The sequence below is a fragment of the Choloepus didactylus genome, chromosome 5, assembly GCF_015220235.1.
Source record: "Choloepus didactylus isolate mChoDid1 chromosome 5, mChoDid1.pri, whole genome shotgun sequence".
In the NCBI taxonomy this organism is placed as follows: domain Eukaryota; kingdom Metazoa; phylum Chordata; class Mammalia; order Pilosa; family Megalonychidae; genus Choloepus; species Choloepus didactylus.
In genome coordinates, this window is record NC_051311.1 from 49,987,632 (window position 1) to 50,009,591 (window position 21,960).

The following is a 21,960-nucleotide window of genomic DNA, read 5'->3' on the forward strand; positions in this document are numbered from 1 at the left end:
CAGTGGTCAAGACAGCATGGATATAAAGTGATAAAGCTACAGCATAGTCATGGCACAAGGACAGATATCTTGAGCAATGGAATTGAATTGAGAGTTCAAAAACAGACCCTCCTATCTATGAGCAATTGATTTTTGACAAGGCTGCCAAGTTTATTTAATTGGGAAATAGTAGTCTCTATAACAAATGGTGCAGGGAGTATTGGATATCCTTACGCAAAGAATAAAAGAGGACCCCTATCTCACACCATATACAAAAATTACTTCAAAATAAGTCAAAGACCTAAGAACCATGACTACAAAAGCCCTAGAAGAAAATGTAGGGAAGCATCTTCAGAACCATGTGGTAGCCAACGGTTTCTTAGACTTTACACTCAAAGCACAAGCAATGAAAGAAAAAAATAGATAAATGGGACCTCCTCAAAATTAAAAACTTTTGTGCATCAAAGGAACTGGTCACGAAAATGGAGAATATAATTAATGGGAGAAAATATTTGGAAAGTACATATCTGAAAATAGTTTAATATCCAGAATATATAAAGAAACCCTATAATTCAACAATAAAAAGGCAACCAGTTTTTTAAAATGGGTAAAAGACTTGAATAGACATTTCTCCAAAGAGGATATATAAATGGCTAAAAAGCAAATGAAAAGATGCTCACCATCACTAACCACTAGGGAAATGCAAATCAAAACTCCAAAGACCTATTATTTCACACCCACTAGAATGGCTACTATTAAAAAAAAACTGCAAGTGTTGGAAAAGATGTGGAGAAATAGGAACAGTCATTCATTGCTGGTGTGGCCACTGTGGAAGATAGTTTGGGAGTTCCTCAGGAAGCTAAGTATAGAATTACCATATGACCTGTCAATCTCACCTCTGGATATATACCCAGAAGAATTGAAAGCAGGGACCCAAACAGGTATCTGCACACTGATGTTCATAGCGGCATTATTCACAACTGCCAAAAGATGGAAGCAACCCAAGTGTCCATCAATTGATGAATGGATCAACAAAATGTGGTATATAAATACAATGGAATATTATTCAGCAGTGAAAAGGAATGAAGTCCTGAAGCATGAGACAACACTGATGAACCTTGAGGACAGTATGTTGACTGAAATAAGTCAAACACAAAAGGACAAATGTTGAATGATCTCACTGATTTGAACTAATTATAAGAATTAAACTCATAGAGTTAGAATCTAGAATACCAGTGAATTGAGTAGGATCAGAAAATGGGGAGTTGATGCGCAATTTGTACAGAGTTTGATTTGTAGGTTGATTGTAAAGGTTTGGAAATGGATGGGGGTGATGGTAGCACAATATTGTGAGTAAAATTAACAGTCCTGAATTGTATAGGTAAATGTGGTTAAAAGGGGGAACTTTAGGTCTTATGTTACTAGAATAAAAATTAAAAGATAAAACAAAGGACTGTATAACACAATTGAACCCTATTAAAGACGATGGACTATACACAGTTAATAGTACTGGTATAAGAATGTTCATGAATTGTAACAAATGTATGACACTAATACAAAATATTAATCAGAGGGGGTATATAGGGAAAAATACACCTAATCTAAACTATGGATGATAGTTAGTTGTACTATTTTAATCGTCTTTCATCAATTTTAACAAAGATAACTACTGTTAACTACAATTATAAAAAAGTGCTATCACCAATCACTGCCCTCCCCCCTATGTGGGATCAGACACCCAGGGGAGTGAATCTCCCTGGCAACGTGGAATATGACTCCCGGGGAGGAATGTAGACCTGGCATTGTGGGACGGAGAACATCTTCTTGACTAAAAGAGGGATGTGAAAGGAAATGAAATAAGCTTCAGTGGCAGAGAGATTCCAAAAGGAGCCGAGAGGTCACTCTGGTGGGCACTCTTATGCACACTTTAGACAACCCTTTTTAGGTTCTAAAGAATTGGGGTAGCTGGTGGTGGATACCTGAAACTATCAAACTACAACCCAGAACCCATGAATCTCGAAGACAGTTGTATAAAAATGTAGCTTATGAGGGGTGACAATGGGATTGGGAAAGCCATAAGGACCACACTCCACTTTATCTAGTTTATGGATGGATGAGTAGAAAAATAGGGGAAGGAAACAAACAGACAAAGGTACCCAGTGTTCTTTTTTACTTCAATTGCTCTTTTTCACTCTAATTATTATTCTTGTTATTTTTGTGTGTGTGCTAATGAAGGTGTCAGGGATTGATTTGGGTGATGAATGTACCACTATGTAATGGTACTGTAAACAATCGAAAGTACGATTTGTTTTGTATGACTGCGTGGTATGTGAATATATCTCAATAAAATGAAGATTAAAAAAAAAAAAAAAGTGCTATCACCAATTATAAAAAATGTTCCACTCCAATGCAAGGTATTGGTGGTGCGGTGTTGTATGGGAACACCCTGTATTTTATGCATGATTGTTTTGTAAACCCACAACTTCTCTAATAAAAAAAAATTATCAAGAAGATAACTTGGAACACAGTGAAATTTGCCCTAGCTGTATATTATGCCTCAAGAGATTTGCTAGTGGTGGTAGGATCCGTATAAATTTTATAAATAAATTACACATTGTGTGTATATACACACACATACATACACTTGCACAGACATATACAACTTTTTACCAATAAGGGTACATAATTACAAAAACAACGGGCATTTCTTCCACAATGAGAGAATTCAATCAGCTGGATTTAATCCAATCAGTTGAAGACCTTTTTAAGGGAGAAAGAGAACCTTCACTTCTTCTTTGGTTAGCCAGCAAAGTGTCTCCTGAGGAGTTCGTCAGAGTTGCCAGTTAGCTGCCTACCCTATGGAATTTGAACTCGTGCATCCTGCCCTGTGGAATTTGGACTTGTGTGTCCCCTCAGTTGTGTGAGACACTTTTAAAAAACTTTACATTTATAGATATCTCTTGTTGGTTCTGTTTCCCTAGAGAGCCCTAACTAATACAGGGAGTATAGAGTTAAGAAGAGAAGAGAGAAAAGGAAACAAAATAAAAGTAATTTTATTCTTCCTCCACATAACATTGCCCCTGAAATATAAATATCCTTGATACCAGGCCCAGCTTCCATGACTGAAGGATAGGACCTTTCCCTCCCTTTACTTCCCCAAATAATCCAAAGCTTTTAAAAGAAATGCCTGAAAGCAAATCAAGAGTGGGAAAAAAATGTGTGTCCTCCAAGCAATCCCAATCTTCAAATGTCCAAACTGCCAAAAGAAAGGCTGTTAGGTGCAACCTACAGTTCTCAGGGAAAGGCCTGCCCAGTGTTCCTGCCAGTCAGGCAGAGGATGCTGGCCCTTTAAAAAGAAAGGGCTTTGCTGCCTCCAGTATATCCAGTTTGGGGTCCAGTGAGCGGCCAAGCCCCTCTAACACCATGACTGCAAACACAATTGAGGCAAAGTTACTCTCAAGCTTTACCTGAAATAGAAAAAAAAAAAACAGTGGTTCTTTCCAGAGCCTACTGATATATAGAGAAGTAACCTGGATACTCATATCAGTGTCTACTTTTGGACTCTTCTTGTATCTACTCATATGATTTTTACTGTTTACCTAACATTCTTTTTCCTACCCCACCATTCCATCACCCCACCCCCACCCCCCACTTGTCTACTCACCCACTGATTCACAGATATACCAAAAACTATAAATTTAAATACAGGTCATTCTTCAAAATCTACAGTAGCCTTTTTAAGAGACCACACACAACTAGTTTTGCTGAAACATAACAGAGCTTCCCCTTTGGAGCCAGGTTAATAATAATGGCAGTTTACATGGATTACTCACTGAATCCCCAAAAGTAATATCATTATCCCTGTTGTATGGATAAGGAAGCTAAGGCTCGGGGTGGTTAATGACTTGCTCAAGACTACTGGGTAACTAAGTAGAGCCAGGATTTGAACCTAGAAGAATAGGAATCTATTTTTCAAGTGGACAAGTCAGGAAATGGAAGGTTGACTCATGGAGAAACAATCTGTTAGATATTAATGGATATTTGTCTCAAATAAGGACTGGAACACTGCCTAGGGGATCAGATAGTATGACCCCGAAGAAAGCAGCATGATCCCATTAGCAGTTCCCTCCTGGAAGTTTGGGTAGACAGGGGGCCCTTAGCCACACAGTATGGGGACCCTGCCTTCACACAACCGGTAATGCTTTAATTCTTAAGTTGAGCAGTCAGTTCTTGGGTGTTTGTTGTATTATTCTTTTTACCTCTACGTTATCGTCAAATATTTTATTATTTTAAAAAAATGTAAGGACCTAGTGAAGTGCTTAGAAAACAATAGTTGCATTAGGCCTTCTCTTTGCTCTTCCATCCTAGGAATAACAACTACAAAAGCAAACATTTAAGAAACTGATTTCATGTCCCACAGTGTGCATAAGGAACGATACATGCAGAGTAAAAATGCAGGAGGCAGGTGAAAAGTAGCTGGGAGTGGGGCTTGGGTCAGTCTGATGGAGTCTGGTCCTGGCACTGCCACTGGGGGTTGTATGGCCTTGGAAAGTTGTCTGGCCCTCAGACCTCAGTTTCCTTCTCTGTAGAAGGGGATGCATGAGTGCCTGCCTTTCAGGATTGCTGACAGGATTCAACTGATTCCAACATAGATATTATACAGCTAAATTAGGTAAATTAAGTGCCACAGAGCAGAGTGGTGTCTGGGACCCTGAGGGAGCTCATGGCCCACCGCTATGATACTACTGTCATGGCCTCATCTGGCCCTCCCGGTGGCCCTGTGGGCTTGGAGAGGCTTGTGCAGGTCACAGGTGGTGGATGACAGGGTTGAATGTGAATCCTATCCGCCTAGCCCACATCCTGTGCTCTTCACTGCCAAGAGTTTATATATGTTCATTTCTATTTATCTCCAAGTCAACTCCCTTAGCTTCCTCATCCATACAACAGGGATAATGATATTACTTTTGGTGATTCAATGAGTAATCCATGTAAACTGCCATTATTATTAACCTGGCTCCAACAGGGAAGCTCATGTTTCAGCAAAGCCAGTTGTGTGTGGTCTCTTAAAAAGGCTAGTGTAGGTTTTGAAGAATGACTCTTATTTAAATTTATAGCTTTTGGTATTATCTGTGAATAGATGAGTGAGTAGTAATGATTAAAGTTTTCCCCTAATCCTAAGGTAATATTTAAGTAGTTTTTAAAACAGAATTTTGTCAAAAGTTTGGAAAGTATAAAAGCTTTTCACCAAAAGCTAAAAGCAAAAACAAACAAAAAGAATTAGCCAACATAGGCTTTGGAGTTGGGTTCAACCTTTGGCTCTGCCATTCACTGTTGGTAGGACTTTGGGTAGTTGCTTAACCTCTCTGTGCCTTGGTCTCTTCATGGGAGATATAATACCTATCCACGGGATTCGCCTGAGATAGTGAGACAGTATATGAAAGTGAGACAGTATATGAAAACCACCCAGCACAAGTTTTACACTAATGCTAGCTATAGCCTCATCTCTTATCATCTCTAGTCCATGGGATGCCTTGGGATTTCATTAGCCTATGTGTTTGAGCTTTGTCCAAAGTACACTGCTGTCGCAGAGTGCTTTGGGAGCAGCAGAAATAGCACTGAACAGAGACCTGCATTAAGAGCATGTCTTGGTACTGCCTGTGAGGTCCTGATCCAGTGAGCTGACCTCCCTGCCTCCAATGCACCTGAGGATGCTGGACCAGGCAATTTTAAGATCCTTTTTGACTCTTAATTATATATTATGATCCTTGCTAAGTGGCAACCTTTTCCATGCTGTGTTTCATTATCAGACTGATGGGAAAGGCCATGACTTGAAGGCTCAATATTCAGAGAAGACTCTTCCCCTTCCCTGTTCTTAATAATTTCTACCCTTTGATGGTAGCTGTAGTTTAGGGAGTGCCCCAAGTCCACACTCCTTCACAAGGGGACAGAGCTGGGCAGAGGCTAAGGTGCAGGACTGTGATGCCATCTTCCTCCGAGGAACTGGAGTAGCCAGGCAGGGGCCAGGGCAGTCCCTGCGGGCCGTCTGGAAGTGACAGGCCAAGAGGCACCTCCCTTTCAGGCAGCCACACAATCAAGGGACTTCATCCCACTCAGGAAAGAGCTGTGTAGGCATGACTTACATCATTTCAAACTTCACTAATGTGAACTTAGTAAGGAAAAGGCTATTTTAAATCTATGAAAAGCCTGAGCTAGACTATTTTTACTTTTTTTAAAATACATTTTCTACATCTAAGTATCACATATTTAGACTGCACAGACCGATAAATACACAGACTAAAAGTTGCAAAGGAAGGGTCTTACATTAGATACCTACCTTAGGAAATAAAAACAATATTCTAATGCAAATGGATTCTGTTATTAAAAATGCTTTTTAAATGTGACTCATAGAAGAGAAGTACCTCCCACTGCCCTCTGGCCACACCAGCTTCCCCAGAGCCTTCCCCTGGCCTCACCAGCACACAGCCTCCAAGCGCAGGAGGCTCCAGGGCCTCACCTTGTACGCCATCAGTAACTTAAAGACACTGGAGAGGAGGCTGGAAACTTGAATCTGGAAAACAAAATAAAGCCTTACTGCAGAGGGTGCAGAGCTTTAGGGAAGCATTTCTTTCTTTTCCAGTCCCTTGTGCAGCCCTCCTTTCCTTTCCCACCATACCCACATACACACACAGAACTCCAGAAAGAACCATACACACACCAATCCAAACTTCCATCTTGTGATTCAGTTCACCAACTTGCTTTTGAGGCCCATCTACCCCGTTCCTCACACACACAAAAATCATATTTGAATAAATGTCAAATGTCACTCCTCACTGCCAGGGGTCCATTCCTTGTTCTGACTCAGTCTTGCTAATGAATGCCATGAACTTGGGAAGAAAGCCCGTCCGATCTGTAGAACTGTGTATAAAAGACAAAGTAAGTGGGCTCTGGTTCCGGACTGAATAAAAGACATGAATGCTAGCAGAGTCTTTTGGCTGTTCAGAGACCTTATTTCCCTGCCTCTTTCATGTGTGGCTATGCTCCAGTTAGAGTTGAAGCAGCATAACATCTACCCCCAGATAAGTGAGGTGCTGCAATCCCAGAAAAGCAAGGTGGGCGATACTATAAACTTCACTGCCACCAGAACCACCCCAGGAGAGCCTGATGAAGGAATCATCCTTTTGAGAACCAGGGATGTCAATGGGCCTCGCAGGCCTGGAAGATGTGTGGAGGGGAAATGGCTGTTTATCTACCTTAAAACTCAAATCCCTTGGAGACCTCTGCCCATTAGACCTGAGATTTACAGTGAATACCCCAAGGCCGAGAGGCAGGGGTCAATGCTCCCTGCCAGCACTGGCCCTGCTCCTCCAGTGGCCTGCCCACCTTTTCCAGAGTGATGGCATTTTTCCGGGCCTGGGTCACCAGGGCAGTCATCTCGGCCTTGAATCCCTCCAGGTCTCTACATTCACTGGCCCGGGCTTGATGCAGGAAGAGCTCAGCCACTCTTTGGCCCTGGAAGATGCAAAAGAAATGAAACCTGTAAGGTCCACCCTCAAGCAAGCATAAAACTTGATGCTCTACCTCTTAGTTGCTTCCACCTTCATTTCCCCACCATCCTGCTTTTGGCCACCCTTTCTTTCTTAATTTGGACCCTCCAGAATACCTGGTCACCAATCAAAATCTCTGTGTGTTGGTGGAACCAAACCTGCATCTTGTTCAGCCAGGGTGAAGGTATATGCTTGCCCCCTTCATCATCTGGGGCCAGGCAGGACCCTGGAGAAAAGCCAGTCTCCTGCCTCTCATGCTCTGCTGGGCACTGCTACTAGTCAGCTTGTCCCTACACCCCCAGGCCACCCAGAGCTGCCTGCAGAGCTGGACTGGCCAGTATCTCCTCGTGGGCACTCTGCTGGCCCTGAGAATTCCCCCCTCAGATGATCCAGCTCTGTGCTCTAACCTTCTCTTTACTCCTCCACCTTGGACACTCCGACCAAAGCCTCCACAGTCTCCCTGAACGCTCAACCTGGTGGTCACCACTGATACCCTTTTACTTCTTGCAGTCCCAGCCCCAGGAATCAAGGTTTTCCTCCTTGGTCTGTGACCTGCACAGAGGGACACCCTTAGCCCCACCTCCAACCACCCCTCAGTGCCTTACCTTGGCCCCGGGTAATGGTCAAACTGGCTTCAGGTTCAATCTTTGGGTTTGCCCCTCTGACACCTCCTAATCAGGGAGCCCCCTGAATTTTGCTTCTCTTTTTTCTTACAAGTGCTTTCTTTCCCAGGGTCTTTCTTGCTGGATAATTGTCTACCAGTTGGCCAGAGGGTCTCTTCATAGTCATCCTCAAGGGAGCACTTCAACATGGCTCAAGAGAGATTTCTTTGAATTTCTCTCTCTAAATAGTAATTCTCAACCACCAGAGCCCCTCAGAATCACAGGGGAGGTTTTAAAAACTACTCTTATTCCCCAGCACCAGGGATTCCAGTGTGTCTTCTCCTACTTTGAGAATCACTTCTCACCAGCCTGCCTCTCCCCAGCTTGCTTCTCTCCGGCCTGCCACCTTGCATCAATGGCACAGACTAGTGGTGATCATCACAGTCAAGAAACAAGTGCTCCTGGTGCCCACCCAGACACTCGCTGAGGAATGAAAAGAAACTACTAATACGTGCCAGCATTCAGGAAGGAGGCATTCCTTCCCATTATCCCAAACCGTAAGCTGCTCACAACTGGCCGCAGACACCAGCCCCAGCACACAGGAATTAAAGACCCCTTAAGGGTGGCTTTATTTCCTCTCCTTGCTCGCTCCTTTTTCCCTCATTTCACTCTACTCTACCCATTTCCATCAGGAGCAGCTTTCGCAAACGTGGGCATTTCCAAGAATGCTGACGGTCTTAGGAGCCCCACAGGAAAGACAGTGGAAGTTCCTGAGAGCCCAAAAGATTCAGCCGCAACTCCTGTGGTCACAGCATGCCTCACCTGCCCCATCACCACAGCTGTGAAGACCGCCCGGAAGTTCTTCAGGTCAGCCGCCTGCAGCTTGGCCACGATGCCGGCATCCAGCAGCACCAACCGCAGAGGGCAGAGGGCAGGCATCACAGCCACTGCCAGCGTGCCACAGACCTCCTCCTGCTGCAGCTGAGCCTCGGGGCTCTTGGGAAGACCGTTGGCACCCTGGACCAGGATGTTCCCAGGGTGAAGATCCGCATGGACAAAGTTGTCCACAAATATCTGGAAAGTGATCAGTACTACTTATGGCTAAGCCAACCCTCACCACCCCACCAACACCAAGCCACAAAGCAGAAAAGGCTTTTAGGGTGGCAGGAAGTTCCCAGTGATCTATTACAATGACAGAGAGGTGTACATTTTATGAAGCCTCAGTGTTTGGGTGTCATCAATTCAGAATTTTTACAAAGACAAGCCAGGTTGAAGTTTTCAAGGGAAAAATTATTTTCAAAGCAAAAAGCATTAACAGAGATTATAAGGGAACATGAAAAATCTCAGACAAAATTGCATTTCAAACTTTTTACTTGATGATTTGAGAAGATAATTAATATGCTTATTTAAACAGTCTATTCAATGTTTAAAGATTCTCCTGAAACTATGTTCTTTAAATTAACAAACAGCTTTCTTCTGAAAATATTTTATAAATCATTACATGAATTTGTCCTTATTAGTGAAGTAATAGTAACAACTGTCTGTGCATTGCTGCCCTTCATCTGTGCAGTAGTGAAAATACAACCTGGGGAAGATTCCTGGCAAGCAGAATGGGGGTTTGGGGTGGGGGGTGGGGGTAAGGGGCAGGGAAAAACTGGTTTTGAACCAACTAGGCAGGGAAGAAAGCCCAAGGGACAGCAAAGGACAGGGAAGCCAGCTATGGCTTTGTGGAACAGGAATCCACCTCTTATGAAAGGTCACCTTGGTGGTCAGAGAAACCCCAGGAATCCTTTAAAGGGGGGATGAGAGGGGACAGCATGATGGAGGCACAAAGCAGGGACCTCAGCCCAGCCCCATCCCCTTTTCCTGAACCCCTGTCCCTTGCAGCTGCCGTGACACTTGGCCATAGAGAGATCCTCCTAGTCCAGATCCTGGCTTTCCTGGAGGTCAGCAGGCTGCTACTATGGTGAACACTAGGAACTGGGGAAGCCCAGGGCTTGCACCCCTGCAGGACGATGGCCTTGCCAAAGGCTGAGCTGCTCCCCCAGAGAAGCCAGAGTCCTCCCTCACCCTAGGACTGAATCTCCTGGAATCTTGCTGTCAGCTCAGCCCTCAGGCTTCACCCCGTCATTCTTGGTCCCAAGCAAGCTGGACCACCCTCGTGATTTCTCCACTACTGGGTGCTGCTCAGTGCTGCTTCTCCCCGGCTACTTCCCCACTGCACCCTCCCCACCTTCTCTCAGTGCCCTATGGAGCCCTGCTAATGGTGACCAAGTCCTCTTCCACTGAGCCATCACTACAATGACTTAGCTGAAACCAGATTCTACCCCGGCAATCTTGGCTCTCCAGGTGTCTTTTGGATGGGGGCTGCTGACTTTCCACACCCATGGCCCTTGAGGTTGGAGTCACAGCCCTCCTCATACCCCAGTGCCAGCTGCAGACCCTCATGCAACTCCCCACCCTTGCACACCTCCGTTCAATCACCCACCACCTCCCTCTCTGAGGCCTCTCCCTAGGAGCATCTGCCTCTCAGCCTCCCAGCCCCCAGTGCATGCTGCAAGCTCTCCAGACTTCCTCATCCTGCTCTTAGCTCCTTGTTCTCAACTCAAGCCCTTTGCCTCTGCCTACTTTGCCACCTGTCTCATGGCCACACACCAGACATATCTCTGCCCTGACGGCTCCTCCTCTGATATCATCTGTTCAGTTGCCCCCTCTCTCACCACACACCTGGTTCCTTCTGACCCCAAGTCTTTACCCTTGAGACCTAAGATCTCCCGGTACTCTTCCTCCCCGTCCAGCCTGGAACCTGTCATCGATCGCTTCAATCACTCTTTTGTCTCAACCACCAGGAAAATGCCGGACCTCGGACAATCTAATATTGTCTTTGTCCCCCTCATGTGAGCTGCTACTCATGCTGGGTCACTAGTATTTCCCCTAATGATGACTAACATTACTTAGTGCTTACTGTGTCCCTTTATGAATATCAATTCATTTAATTCTCATGGCAACCTATGATGAAGGTACTTCTGGTCCCTTTTTGACAGATGAGAAACCTGAGGACAGAAGTTGAGTAAAGCCCCAGCACTCCCCACCCAGCTAGTCATCTCTGTCGAGCTGAATTTGAGCCCAGACAAGTGCAGCTCTGAGGTCCATGCTCCTGGCCACCAAGTACACTGCAACAGGTATCACGCCCTAGCATGCCTCCAGCACCTACATGGGTCTGAGGCTGCCTGGCACCCCTCCCTGGTTGGCCCACTCTTAGTCCCAGTGGTGGTTTGAAGCTATTATGTACCCCAGAAAAGGCCATGTTCCTCTAATACATTCCTGTGGGTGCAGATCTAATGTAGGTGGGACCTTTTGGTTAGGTTATTTCAATTGAGATGTGACCCAGCCTGTTCAAGGTGGGTCTTAATCCTTTTACTGGAGTTTTTTATGAGGATAAAAGACAAAAAAAGCCCAGAGAGCTGACAGAGAAAAAGCCCAAGAGAAATTACAGAGAGGACCCACTGAAGCTCAGAGAGGAAGCTGCTGGAACCAGCTGAAAGCAACAAAACCCAGGAGTGAAGGACCAGCAGATGCCAGCCATGTGCTTTCCCATGTGACAGAGGTGTCCCGGATGTCCGGAGCCTGTCTTTAGAGTCCGGGTATCATCCTGTTGATGCCTTAATTTGGACATTTTCATGGCTTAAGAACTATAAATTAATAGTTAATAAATCCCAATTGTTAAGTTAAAAGTTAATAAATCCCAATTGTTAAAAGCCAGTCCATTTCTGGTATATTGCATTCAGGAAGCTTTAGCAAACCAAAGCAGTCCCAAAACAGCAATTTCAAATCTCCCTGTTCCTCTCAAACCCCCTCTTCCACTAGCCCCTCCATCCCACCCCAAGCAGTGGGAGTGCCTCTTAGTTCCCTTGAAGAAAAGAAGAAAAGAAACCTTCCCTCAGGAACTCCTTCAAATACTGTCCCTACTCCTATAAGTTGCTCCAGTGCCTCCTTCCCTCTATCCCAAGGTTCTTCAGTTCTTTATTTGGGATGGAATTGGGGGCATCTTGTGCACTGTAGGATGTTTTGCAGCATCCCTGGTCTCCACCCACTAGATTCCCAAGTTGTGACAACCCAAAATGTCTCCAGACATTGACAAATGTCCCCTGGGTGGCAAAATCACCCCCTGTTGAAGACCAGTCTAGCTCCTATGGGAGACAACTCCTTCCTGACAAAGGCAAGGCCCCTCCCAAATGACCCTTAATACTCTGTACTGGCTCCAAGTATCATTTACCTATTTGCTGCCTGTCTCCCCCACTGAACAGTAGTTCCATGGACATTGTATTCATACCTGTTTTGCTCACTTTTTTAAGTCCAGTACTTAATTCAGTGCCTGGTACATGAGAGATGCTCAATAAATACCTCCTGAATCAATGAATGAAGTAGCATTTGCTGTATTTGGCTGTTTGTCTAAACTGTAGGCAGCTTGGGCAGGGACTGGGTCTTGCACAGTGACGGCGTGCATACCACTTAGACAGTACATAATAGAAAGCAGTAGAATGAATGGACGGTTTTAGCAGGCTCAGCTACTTCTAGAGCAAACTCTGTCACCCTCCTACCCGTGACAGCCAAGTGGTATCTCAGCCATTTCCTGGCACAGGCCCTTTAACCCTGTGCTGGGCCTGAGCATCCACTCTTGGCTCACGAGCTTACCATCTTCAGGAGCATGTGGATCCCCAGCTGTGCAATCTTCCTCTTCAGGTCAACAGGAATCCCTGACTGCTGGTAAGTAGACACAGGTACACTCTCCTTTAAGAAAGATCAGGGGTCAACAATAAAAAGACATACAACCCAATTAAAAAAATGTCAAAAGACATGAATAGACATTTTTCCAAAGAGGAAATACAAATGGCTAAAAAGTGCATGAAAAGATACTCATCTTCACTAGCTATTAGGGAAATGCACATCAAAATCATAATGAAGTATCATTTCACACCCACTAGAATGGGCACTATTAAAAAAAACACAGAAAACTACAAGTGTTGGAGAGATTTGGAGAAACAGTAACACTCATTCATTGCTGGTGGGAATGTAAAATGGTACAGCCACTGTGGAAGATAATTTGGCAGTTCCTTAGGAAGCTAAGTATAGAATTACCATACGACTCAGTAATTCCACCACTAGGTATATACCCAGCAGAACTGAAAGCAGGGACTGAAACAGAAATTTGCATACCCATGTTCACAGTGGCATTATTCACAATTGACAAGTGATGGAAGCAACCCAAATGCCCACCAACTGATGAATGGATAAACAAAATGTGGTATATTCATACAATAGAATATTATTCACCCTTAAAAAGGAATGAAGTCCTGAAGCATATGATAATACTGATGAACCCTGAGGACATTATGTTGAGTGATTAAGTGGTATCTTAATATTCTATCATTATACTACCAAATGTACCACACCAATACTAGGGGTCAATGATAGGGGGAGATAACGAGTCTGGAATGTTTGGGGGTTTTCTTTTTTTTTTTTTTAATTTTTTTTCCTGCAGTAATGAGACTGTTCTAAATTGATTGTAGAGATGAATGTGATATGTGAGCCACTGACTGTAAACTTTGGATAGATTTTATGGTGTGTGAATATATCTCAATAAAATTGCATTGAAAAAAAAAGATCAGGGAGAGAACGACTTTACCCTGGAAAGCCTGATCCACTGCCTTGCTGTTCCTTATCCCAAAGTGACATAACAGCATTGCCTCCCCCTTGAACAAGGAGGCAGTGGGCATTGGGAAATGACCCAAAGAGTTTTACCTTTCTTAGAACCCCTTATGAATCTATCATCCACAATTTATTATAAACTATTTACATTTTCCTTCCTTAATACTTCTCAAAGGAAAACAAGTCCCATTGGTTTATTAAAGAAGAAACCCATTGACTCTGCTACTGACAGGTAAGAGATATTGTGATGTCCTGGAGAAAGAGAGCAGTAGGCTGCAAGAGAGCCAGATTCTAGACAATTAGCCAACAGAGACATGAGTGAGCTCTGTGGCCTTGAGCAGGAAAATGGAAAAGAAACGGAAAGGGAAAAGAGAAGAAAGAGGAGCTAATAACTAAGCATTTTATATAGTACAGTTTATTTGATTTTAAAAACAACCCATTGAGATAGATGTTACCCATAATTTACAAATAAGAGAACTAAGCCAGAGAGTTTAAGTAACTCATTCAAGGTCACACAGCTAGTAACACTGGGTTGCTCAGGTCACCTCCTTTGATCGCATATCACCGCCTTGAAAAAGGAGGCTGGACTAGGAGATTGCAAAGGAAAATGACAATGACACTAACATTTGTTGACCACTTTCTACGTGAGAAGCACTCTGCCAAGTGCGTTTTGCATTCAATATTTCATTTATTACTGTGACAACCCTATGAGGCAGGAATTGTTATCCCTATTTTATGGATGGGGAAACTGAGGCCACTCAGTTACTAAAAGGGTAGAGCAGATTTTCAAACCCAGGAAGTCTGACACCACTCCTGGTATTGCCCTCAACCACCTCGCTACATTGCCTCCCGCCCTCACACCAATCCTATCCAAATTCCTCATGGTTTTACAGACAGTAACACATCCTCTCAGCTTCTGTCTTTTCACACTAAAGCCTTAATGTGGAGTTGTGCTGGGACTGGCAGTGAGTCAAAGGTATGGCCAGGAGAAGCTGCCACACTCTTACTTCATAAGTTTCCACCAAGACATCTCTGGTGACAAAGGGATGCAGAGGAGTGGGGAATTTGACAGAATTCACATTCAGGAAGTTGTTCTGGAAGTGTTCTAGATTCTGAGCTTCATAACGCAGGTCAATCTACAATAAAATGGACAGAGAAGATGACGGAGCCATCTGGGCAGTAGGAGAACATTATCTGAGACACCAAAGAGCTACTAAGTCAAGAGATTCACTCTGCCTTCCCCACCAATTTTTCTTGCATAACTCCCTCAGAAACTTGGAAAAAGACATTCTGTGGCTAAAGCAGCTCTAGAAGTTCAGATGAACTCCCCTAAGCTATAGATATCAGATACCCTTGTAGGATTTGGGCTGTGCTGCTTCTCTGCTATTACTTCTCTGCCCCCAGCCCCACTGCCCCTCCACTAGCCCGACTCTCCAGCCCCTTCATTCTATTAAAGTCAACATGCCATAGCCACTTCCAACACAGGGCTGGCTCTGCCCTGCACCCCACCGCACTGATTCTGCTCTTGTGAATATCACCAATGACCTAAAAAAAGTTTACATTTTTATCTTAATTAACCTCCCCAGGGCATCCAGTACGGTTGAAGACTCCATTCTTCTTGAATCACTCTCCTCTCAGCATATGCCCCTTTCCTCCCCCTGGTTCTCCTCCGCGTCTCTTAACTGTTCCTTCTTGGTCTGTTCTCCCAACTATTCTTCCTCAGTGTCCCCCACAGGTGCTGATCTAAGCTTCTGCCCTTGTTCTCCCTCTACATCCCCTCACAGCCTCAACTAATGCCTCCTAGTAACAGGATCTGGAGCTCCAGTTTAGACCTCTCTACCAATCTGTCTCTCTACCAGACATATTCAACAACATTGGGACATTTCCCCCTGGAAGCCCAGAGACCCCTGAAACTCTGTGCCTAAACTTTCACCACCCACCAACCATTCAATCACTCGAGTGTCACTGTAGGCTACTGCTTCTCTCTTGCCCTCTACATCTAATCAGTGACCCAGTGCTCTCACCTCTGCCTCCCTACCACAACTCCACCCCACTGCTACTTCCAAGGCTCATGCCTTCACAACCCATCACCTGAGCCATAAAAGAGGTGTCTCAAATGGGCACCTGGCCTCCCATCTTCCCTCTCTCCAATCTATCTGCCTGCAGGATAAAGTCTAAATTCTTCATCACCCATATCTTCGTAGTTGCTGATCATCCCACACTGTCTGATGCCTCCCACTATCCCTTGCCTTCTTGACTCCCTCTGATTGGAATATTCCTCCCCCATTTGGTCCAACTGTGAACACCACTCATCTTTCAAGATTCAGCTCAAGTCTAGGGAACCTATGTCCTCAGGTGAAATCACCACTTCCTCTCTAAAGCCCCAACTGAACCCTGAAGATACTCTTGTTGTAACTCTGTTAAGACTTTATTTGCAAGTATTTACATATCAGTTCCCCTCTACCTACTGTATATTCCTGAAGGACAAGAAAATCTTATTTGTTTTCTTAGTTTACCAGCTTCCAACACAGTTTTCAATAAATGTTAAATGAATTTGTGAATGAATGAATAAAAGAGAGATGCTCACATACAGACACACAGACCCACAACTCTAAGGTTTCCAGCCTGGAAACATGATGGGACTACTGAGAGCTACAGACAGGCTGGCAGGAAGAGCTGATTTTTAAGACACAACTGGGCAAGATATTGAGATTGGAATTTTGAAGTGATGGGACCCCATGATGCCTATCAGACTTCTGGAAGAGAACTGAAGCTCATGTAGATTTTTCAGGTAGAACTAAGAGTAATCAATACAGAGATAGTTGTTGGAATAGAAGCTGTTTTCTCTGTTTTAATTTTCTTTGCATTATCAAAACTGCACTGTTCCACAGAATAAAGGAAAGCTTTCTGAATATTAAAATGCATCCCTGCAACTTAAAGTCTTAAATCACAGGGGCTAAATAAAGACTTGACACACTGCTTCTGAAAAACTGCCAATTCTGTACTATACAAGAAGGAGCCAAAGCTGATGCTTACTTGGAGCCCTGACCTCCCTCCTCCCCAAAAATGTGTTTGCCAAATCTGGCTCCCAAACAAGCGTCCTGTGTCCCAAGGGCCCTGAACAGGGAGGAGGTCGTTGTCTACTCAATTAGCCCTGGGAACAAAGCAAAACAAAGGCACACTGTGCAACTTTGCCACCTAGTCTTCTCACCCTGGAGTTCAATCATTAATTGTGGCAGAGATAATGCTATATGTTCCACTAGAATCATTTCATTTTCCTCCCAAGCACAAGGGAAGACTATTTCCCAAGCCTCCTCGCAGTTACACTGGGGCAATGTGGTTAAGCTCTGATGGGTAAACTGTGGGAAGAAGTGATGTTTATCATTTCCAGGCCCGCCCACAAAATCTTTTATGATTCTCCATGGTCTCTCTTGCAGTTCCACAGCAACCCTAGATGACACATGTTGTAAATGGCAGTGCTAAACTTAGGAGGAGCTTGGGTCCCTGAATAACTATGGAATAAAGCTCCTTTTCTCTCCTTCACTTGTATGGAACTTCAATATAAGCAAGAAATAAGATTTGGGTGTTCTTTACTTAACATCACCTACCCTTGACTAATATACCACACTAGCTATGACATACTATGAAATTAATCATTCATTCAGCATTTACTAAGCTGTTGCCAAGGGCAGGATGCTATGTTGGCACTACTTACAACTGAGGGCAAGAGAATTCACCTGTTGGACCATCAGCTTCTTAAATTCCTCCACAACTTCAGGCAAGCTAAGCCACTTGATTCCTGGCAAAAATCCAAGGAGTTGGCTGCCAATCTTCATCAGCAGCAGGTCCATATGTACCTGAGAGAGCAGGCCGGGGTGCAATACCTGCCAGAGGAACCATGAGACAAAAAGAGGGATCAGGGGCGAAATAAAGACTTGACACACTGCTTCTCATCCAGCCACGATAGGTCCCACCATCAAGGACAGCCGGTTGGCTTCTCATCAGAGCAAAAGGGAAGTAGTCACAACACCCAGCAGGCTCCTGCTTCCTTCATTCCCACAGGCCTTTCTCTGAGAAGCTTGGAGCAGCTCCTCTGCACAGCACTTAGCTTTGACAGAAAGAATGGTGGGCCTTTCCTGTTAAATATACTAAGTTTGGATCAGTGGTTTTCAAATGTTAGAGGGCATAAAAGTCACTTTGGGGTACCTGTGAAAATGTGGACTCCCAGGCCTCCTCCAAGACCCTGAGAGTGGAACCAGGAATCTGCACTTTACTGAGCTCACCAGGTAACTCTGAATCAGGCAGTCTGATAAATAATGCTGCAGAGTCTCAGAACTCCAACAGGGGTATGCTGAGGTGGGATGCAAAGAGCTCCAGTTTCAAATTCCAATACCACAACTCATTCCTTATATGAAACTGGGCACACTACTCAAGCTCTCTCAACCTCATATTCCAGCTTTTAAAAAATGAAGACCCATTTTTACCTCCATTTCAAATCCTTTGAAGACTAGAATGGGGCCAGGCTGAAGACACCACAAGCACTTACTTTCACCGCCACAGGGATGAGGTGATTTGGCTTAGGTTGCCGGGCAGGGAATGAAGCCTGAGACATGACCGCATTTGATCCAATCAGGTCAGCTTTAGGGAAGAGCAGCCTTTCTAGAAACAACTGGTCAGCAAGACTTCCTTCAGGCTTCCACCCCTTCCCAAAGTGTCCAAAGACCTTCCAGGCTTCCGGGGAAGGCTCCAGGCTACAGGCCTTGACAAGTTTCTGGAGGCTGTCATTCCCTAGGAAGGCAGCATTGGCATACGCCTTGTACACTTGGGCCACGCAGCCTGAACCCACAGGTTCCTGATTCTCAAAGCAGAGGACTTTCCCCCAGTCCTCTCCAAATGCCTGCTGGAGGAAGTGTTCAGTATGAGTCCAAGGGTGAGGGGTCACTCGGACATGCAGTTTAGAAAACTGGACACAGAAAGCTTCTGAAAAGAGATCTCGCCGGGTGCTGGCCCACTGGCCCAGTTTGATGTATGTTGGGCCTGAGGTCTCCGTGGCTTTCAGGAGTAGGTAGAGCCAGAGGTTGGAGATGTTGGGAGCCAGGTAGGTGAGAGGGTAGAGGAGAAGGAGGGGAAAGAATTTCACAAAGAGAACCCCAGCCCGGAAACAAATACGGAGGTGCAGGAAGAGGCAGCCTATCAGCCCATCTTGGGAGACTCTCTCCACTGACCCATTTTCAGCCAGGTCACTCCAGTCAGCCCTTTGCTGACAAAAGCTCTCAGCGGTCCCTTCACCAATGTTCTCCTGGGCTGAGATGAGCTTGGGTAAAGTGCCCAGCAGAAACCAACAAAGTCTGGCATTATGACAGCACCTGGAGGATCTTAACAGGCCAAGTCCCTTTCTGAGCTCAAAACATCTTAGGTGTGACAAGCAGACTCTGACAGAGAAGCGCCAGGGGATCACCATCCTCTCCCAGAGACCCACCGCCTTGGCTGCCTGCCCCACTTAAGGAACAGCCATTTATGTTCACGCTTTTGACAAGTCTGTGATGAGGCCACCTAAAAGGGGGACAGTCGTGAAACCCGGCGACGCTCAGATTCTGTCTCCTTCTGCAGTCTAAACCCAGTCCTGATCCTGTAAAGTCTGCCTTGGCCGCAGGAGGGGGCCTGCCCCATCTGTCCCGGGCTCGCCCCCAACCCCAGCGCTGCGTTTCCCTCCCCCGTACCTCGCCCGGGCCTACGCCCCAGACCAGCGGAGCCTAAGAGGGGGTGATCAGAACTGAACCGTCTGTGAGAACGGGAGGAGCCATTAGAGACTAGAAGCCAGGCCTGAGGCGGGGACGCGACCGGCGCGAAGTGGCTGCGAGGTCTCCGGCGCTGTGCCGGGGCTGTTCTGGAGCGGGCCGAGCACCGGGGCGCGGAGGGCCGGAAGCCGAAGGTGATGGGGTGAGGATGGGGCGCGGGGAGCTGAAGGCCGGGGTCGGTAAGCTGAAAGCCGGGGTGAGGGCGGGAGGTGGAGAACCGGGGTGCCAAGGGCGGGGGTAGGAGGCGGGGAGCACCGAGAACTGGGGCGCGGAGGGCCGCGGAGAGGCGGAAGCGGGGCGCAGAGCGGAGAACCGGGATGCACAGGGCGCGCGCGACCGCGTCTTCCGAGAGCGCCCCGCCCGCGCGCTGGAGTCCGCCCCTTAAAGCCGACGCCGCGCAGACGCAGACGGAGGCCTCCCTGGCTCTGAGCTCTGGGTCTCAGAAATAGCTTGAACATAAAACGCAAAAGCAGACTGCATGGCCCGCCTGTGAGTCTGTCGCAATTATAGCTTTCATTATCACAGAGAGAATGGAAGCGCTGAAACACTCGATTAGTTGAAATCAGGTTCTGAACACAGGTCCGGCTTTTCAGCTGAGCAGTAACTTGCAGGACGTAACTCACAGGTCCTTGGACGGGTGGGGAGGGATTGTGCCTGGACCTTGGGGAGTGGCTCCGGAAAGATCATGTTCATTCATTCAACTTATACTTATTAAGCTCAACAAATATTTCTTGAGCCCAATCTAATATTTATTGAGCTTCAGTAATATGTATTCAGCTAGGCATTGTGCTGGGCCTTGGGGAAGAAGGTACACATAATGAGACCCAACGGGTGAACACATACTTGTGCAATTTCAAAATGTGGAACTAGCCATGAAAGAAATGAAGAGCAGGGAGCGCTGATGGGTGGAGCTCCTTTGGAGAGCGAGGCCAGTGTTGGCCTTGGGGGGTGGGGAGTGTTCAGACACAGAAAGAATAAAGCCCTGCATTAGGAAAGAGCTTGGTAAGAGCTTTTTAAAAAACAAGCAAACCCAACACCGAAGAACCTTGAAGAACCAAAGGGGGATCAGATGGCTATGGTGAACAAAGGAGAAGAGAGCTGGAGCTTGGAAATCAACCATCACAGCCATTGGAGGGCTGGTGGTACCGGTTCTACAGCCCATCTTCTCTGCTTTTCTGGATTTCTGAAGCTGCCTACCCTGGGATACCACATCCACGTACTACATGTAAAGCAGCTTTCATCTCCATGTCAGTGATAGGCTTACTCAGAAGTCTGGTCAGGGAAGAATCTGTGGGCCTCACAAGTGGAAGGCGCTCTTGAGAGAGAAATAAGTGTGATTGCTACTCAGCAGAAAAATGTGGGGTCCTGAGCTGCTGATACAGACAGGCATGGAGGGAGTGGCCAATGGCTACTCCTTTTCCCATTTCTACAAGACGTTGCAGACTGCTTTGCTGTCCCAAGGCAGAAGTCATACCTACCTACCACCACTGATTTGAAATATGATCAGCCATTCATTATCCCCTTCCCAAATTTCCTTCTGATTTATTTACCCACTGTGTACCAAAGATGTGTAGAATATTCTTGTACATTTGTGATTCACCAAGGGCTTAGTGAGGACTTGAATTGGAACCAGGGGCCCAGAGTTCTAACTCCCTAACTAAGAGGTAACAGTGTGAGCTCAGACAGGTCTCCCTGGGCCTCTTTTTCTCCTTAAGCAAAATGGAGAGGGGAGTTCAACTAAAATTGACACAAGTCCTCTAGGCTTTTGGTTATGATCCTGGGAGTTAGAATGTTTAACAGCATTTAAGAACAAAATTTGGAACTAAATAAGTCCAGCTTCAGTTCCTGGCTTTATGTAACCTGTACAACCTTGAAGACAAGTTTTTTAACCTCTCTGAGCCTCCATTCCTCATTTTTAAAATAGAGAATAAGAATAGTACCTACCTCCCAAGGCTGTTGTGAGGATTAAGCCAGAAAATGTATGTGACATGCATAACACCATGCCTCAACAAATGTCAGCAAATATTGTCATGTATATTATCTGGTTAAACAAACAGCACATTTGTTCTGTTTCTCTCTTACTACTTCATCTGACAGACATATTTTCATGAATTCAAAGGCCTTAGGATAAAGCCTTTGTAGCATCTTCTGTGGCTCTCAAACTTGAGCAACATCAGAGTTACCTGGAGGGCTGGTCACCTCCATTTTCTGACTTGGAAGGTCTGAGTGGGGCCCAAGAATTTTCATTTCTAATAAGTTCCCACATAGTGCTGATGCTGCTAGTCTTGGAAATAGTTTGAGAACCCCATGGGTGGTGTGGGGGGGGTG

At 45.5% G+C, this 21,960-nt stretch overlaps 1 protein-coding gene across 2 annotated transcripts; it reads right to left on the reverse strand.

Moving 5' to 3' along the window:
- Window positions 1–2,943: 2,943 nt before the first annotated feature.
- ADCK2 (aarF domain containing kinase 2) lies at window positions 2,944–19,886 on the reverse strand. 2 transcript variants are annotated; one of them, XM_037836019.1, is made up of 8 exons: window positions 18,381–19,880; window positions 17,572–17,718; window positions 14,842–14,970; window positions 12,821–12,916; window positions 8,948–9,199; window positions 7,360–7,488; window positions 6,494–6,547; window positions 2,944–3,446 (listed from the first exon to the last, which is right to left on the reverse strand). In XM_037836019.1, exons 1-8 carry the CDS (start codon window positions 19,293–19,295, stop codon window positions 3,306–3,308), a joined length of 1,863 nt encoding a protein of 620 aa, XP_037691947.1. In that variant the 5' UTR covers window positions 19,296–19,880; the 3' UTR covers window positions 2,944–3,305. The 2 variants fall into 2 exon arrangements, with proteins under 2 accessions (XP_037691947.1, XP_037691948.1); XM_037836020.1 differs by having other exon boundaries at window positions 3,324–3,446; window positions 6,453–6,547; window positions 18,381–19,886.
- Between the last annotated feature and the right edge of the window lie 2,074 nt (window positions 19,887–21,960).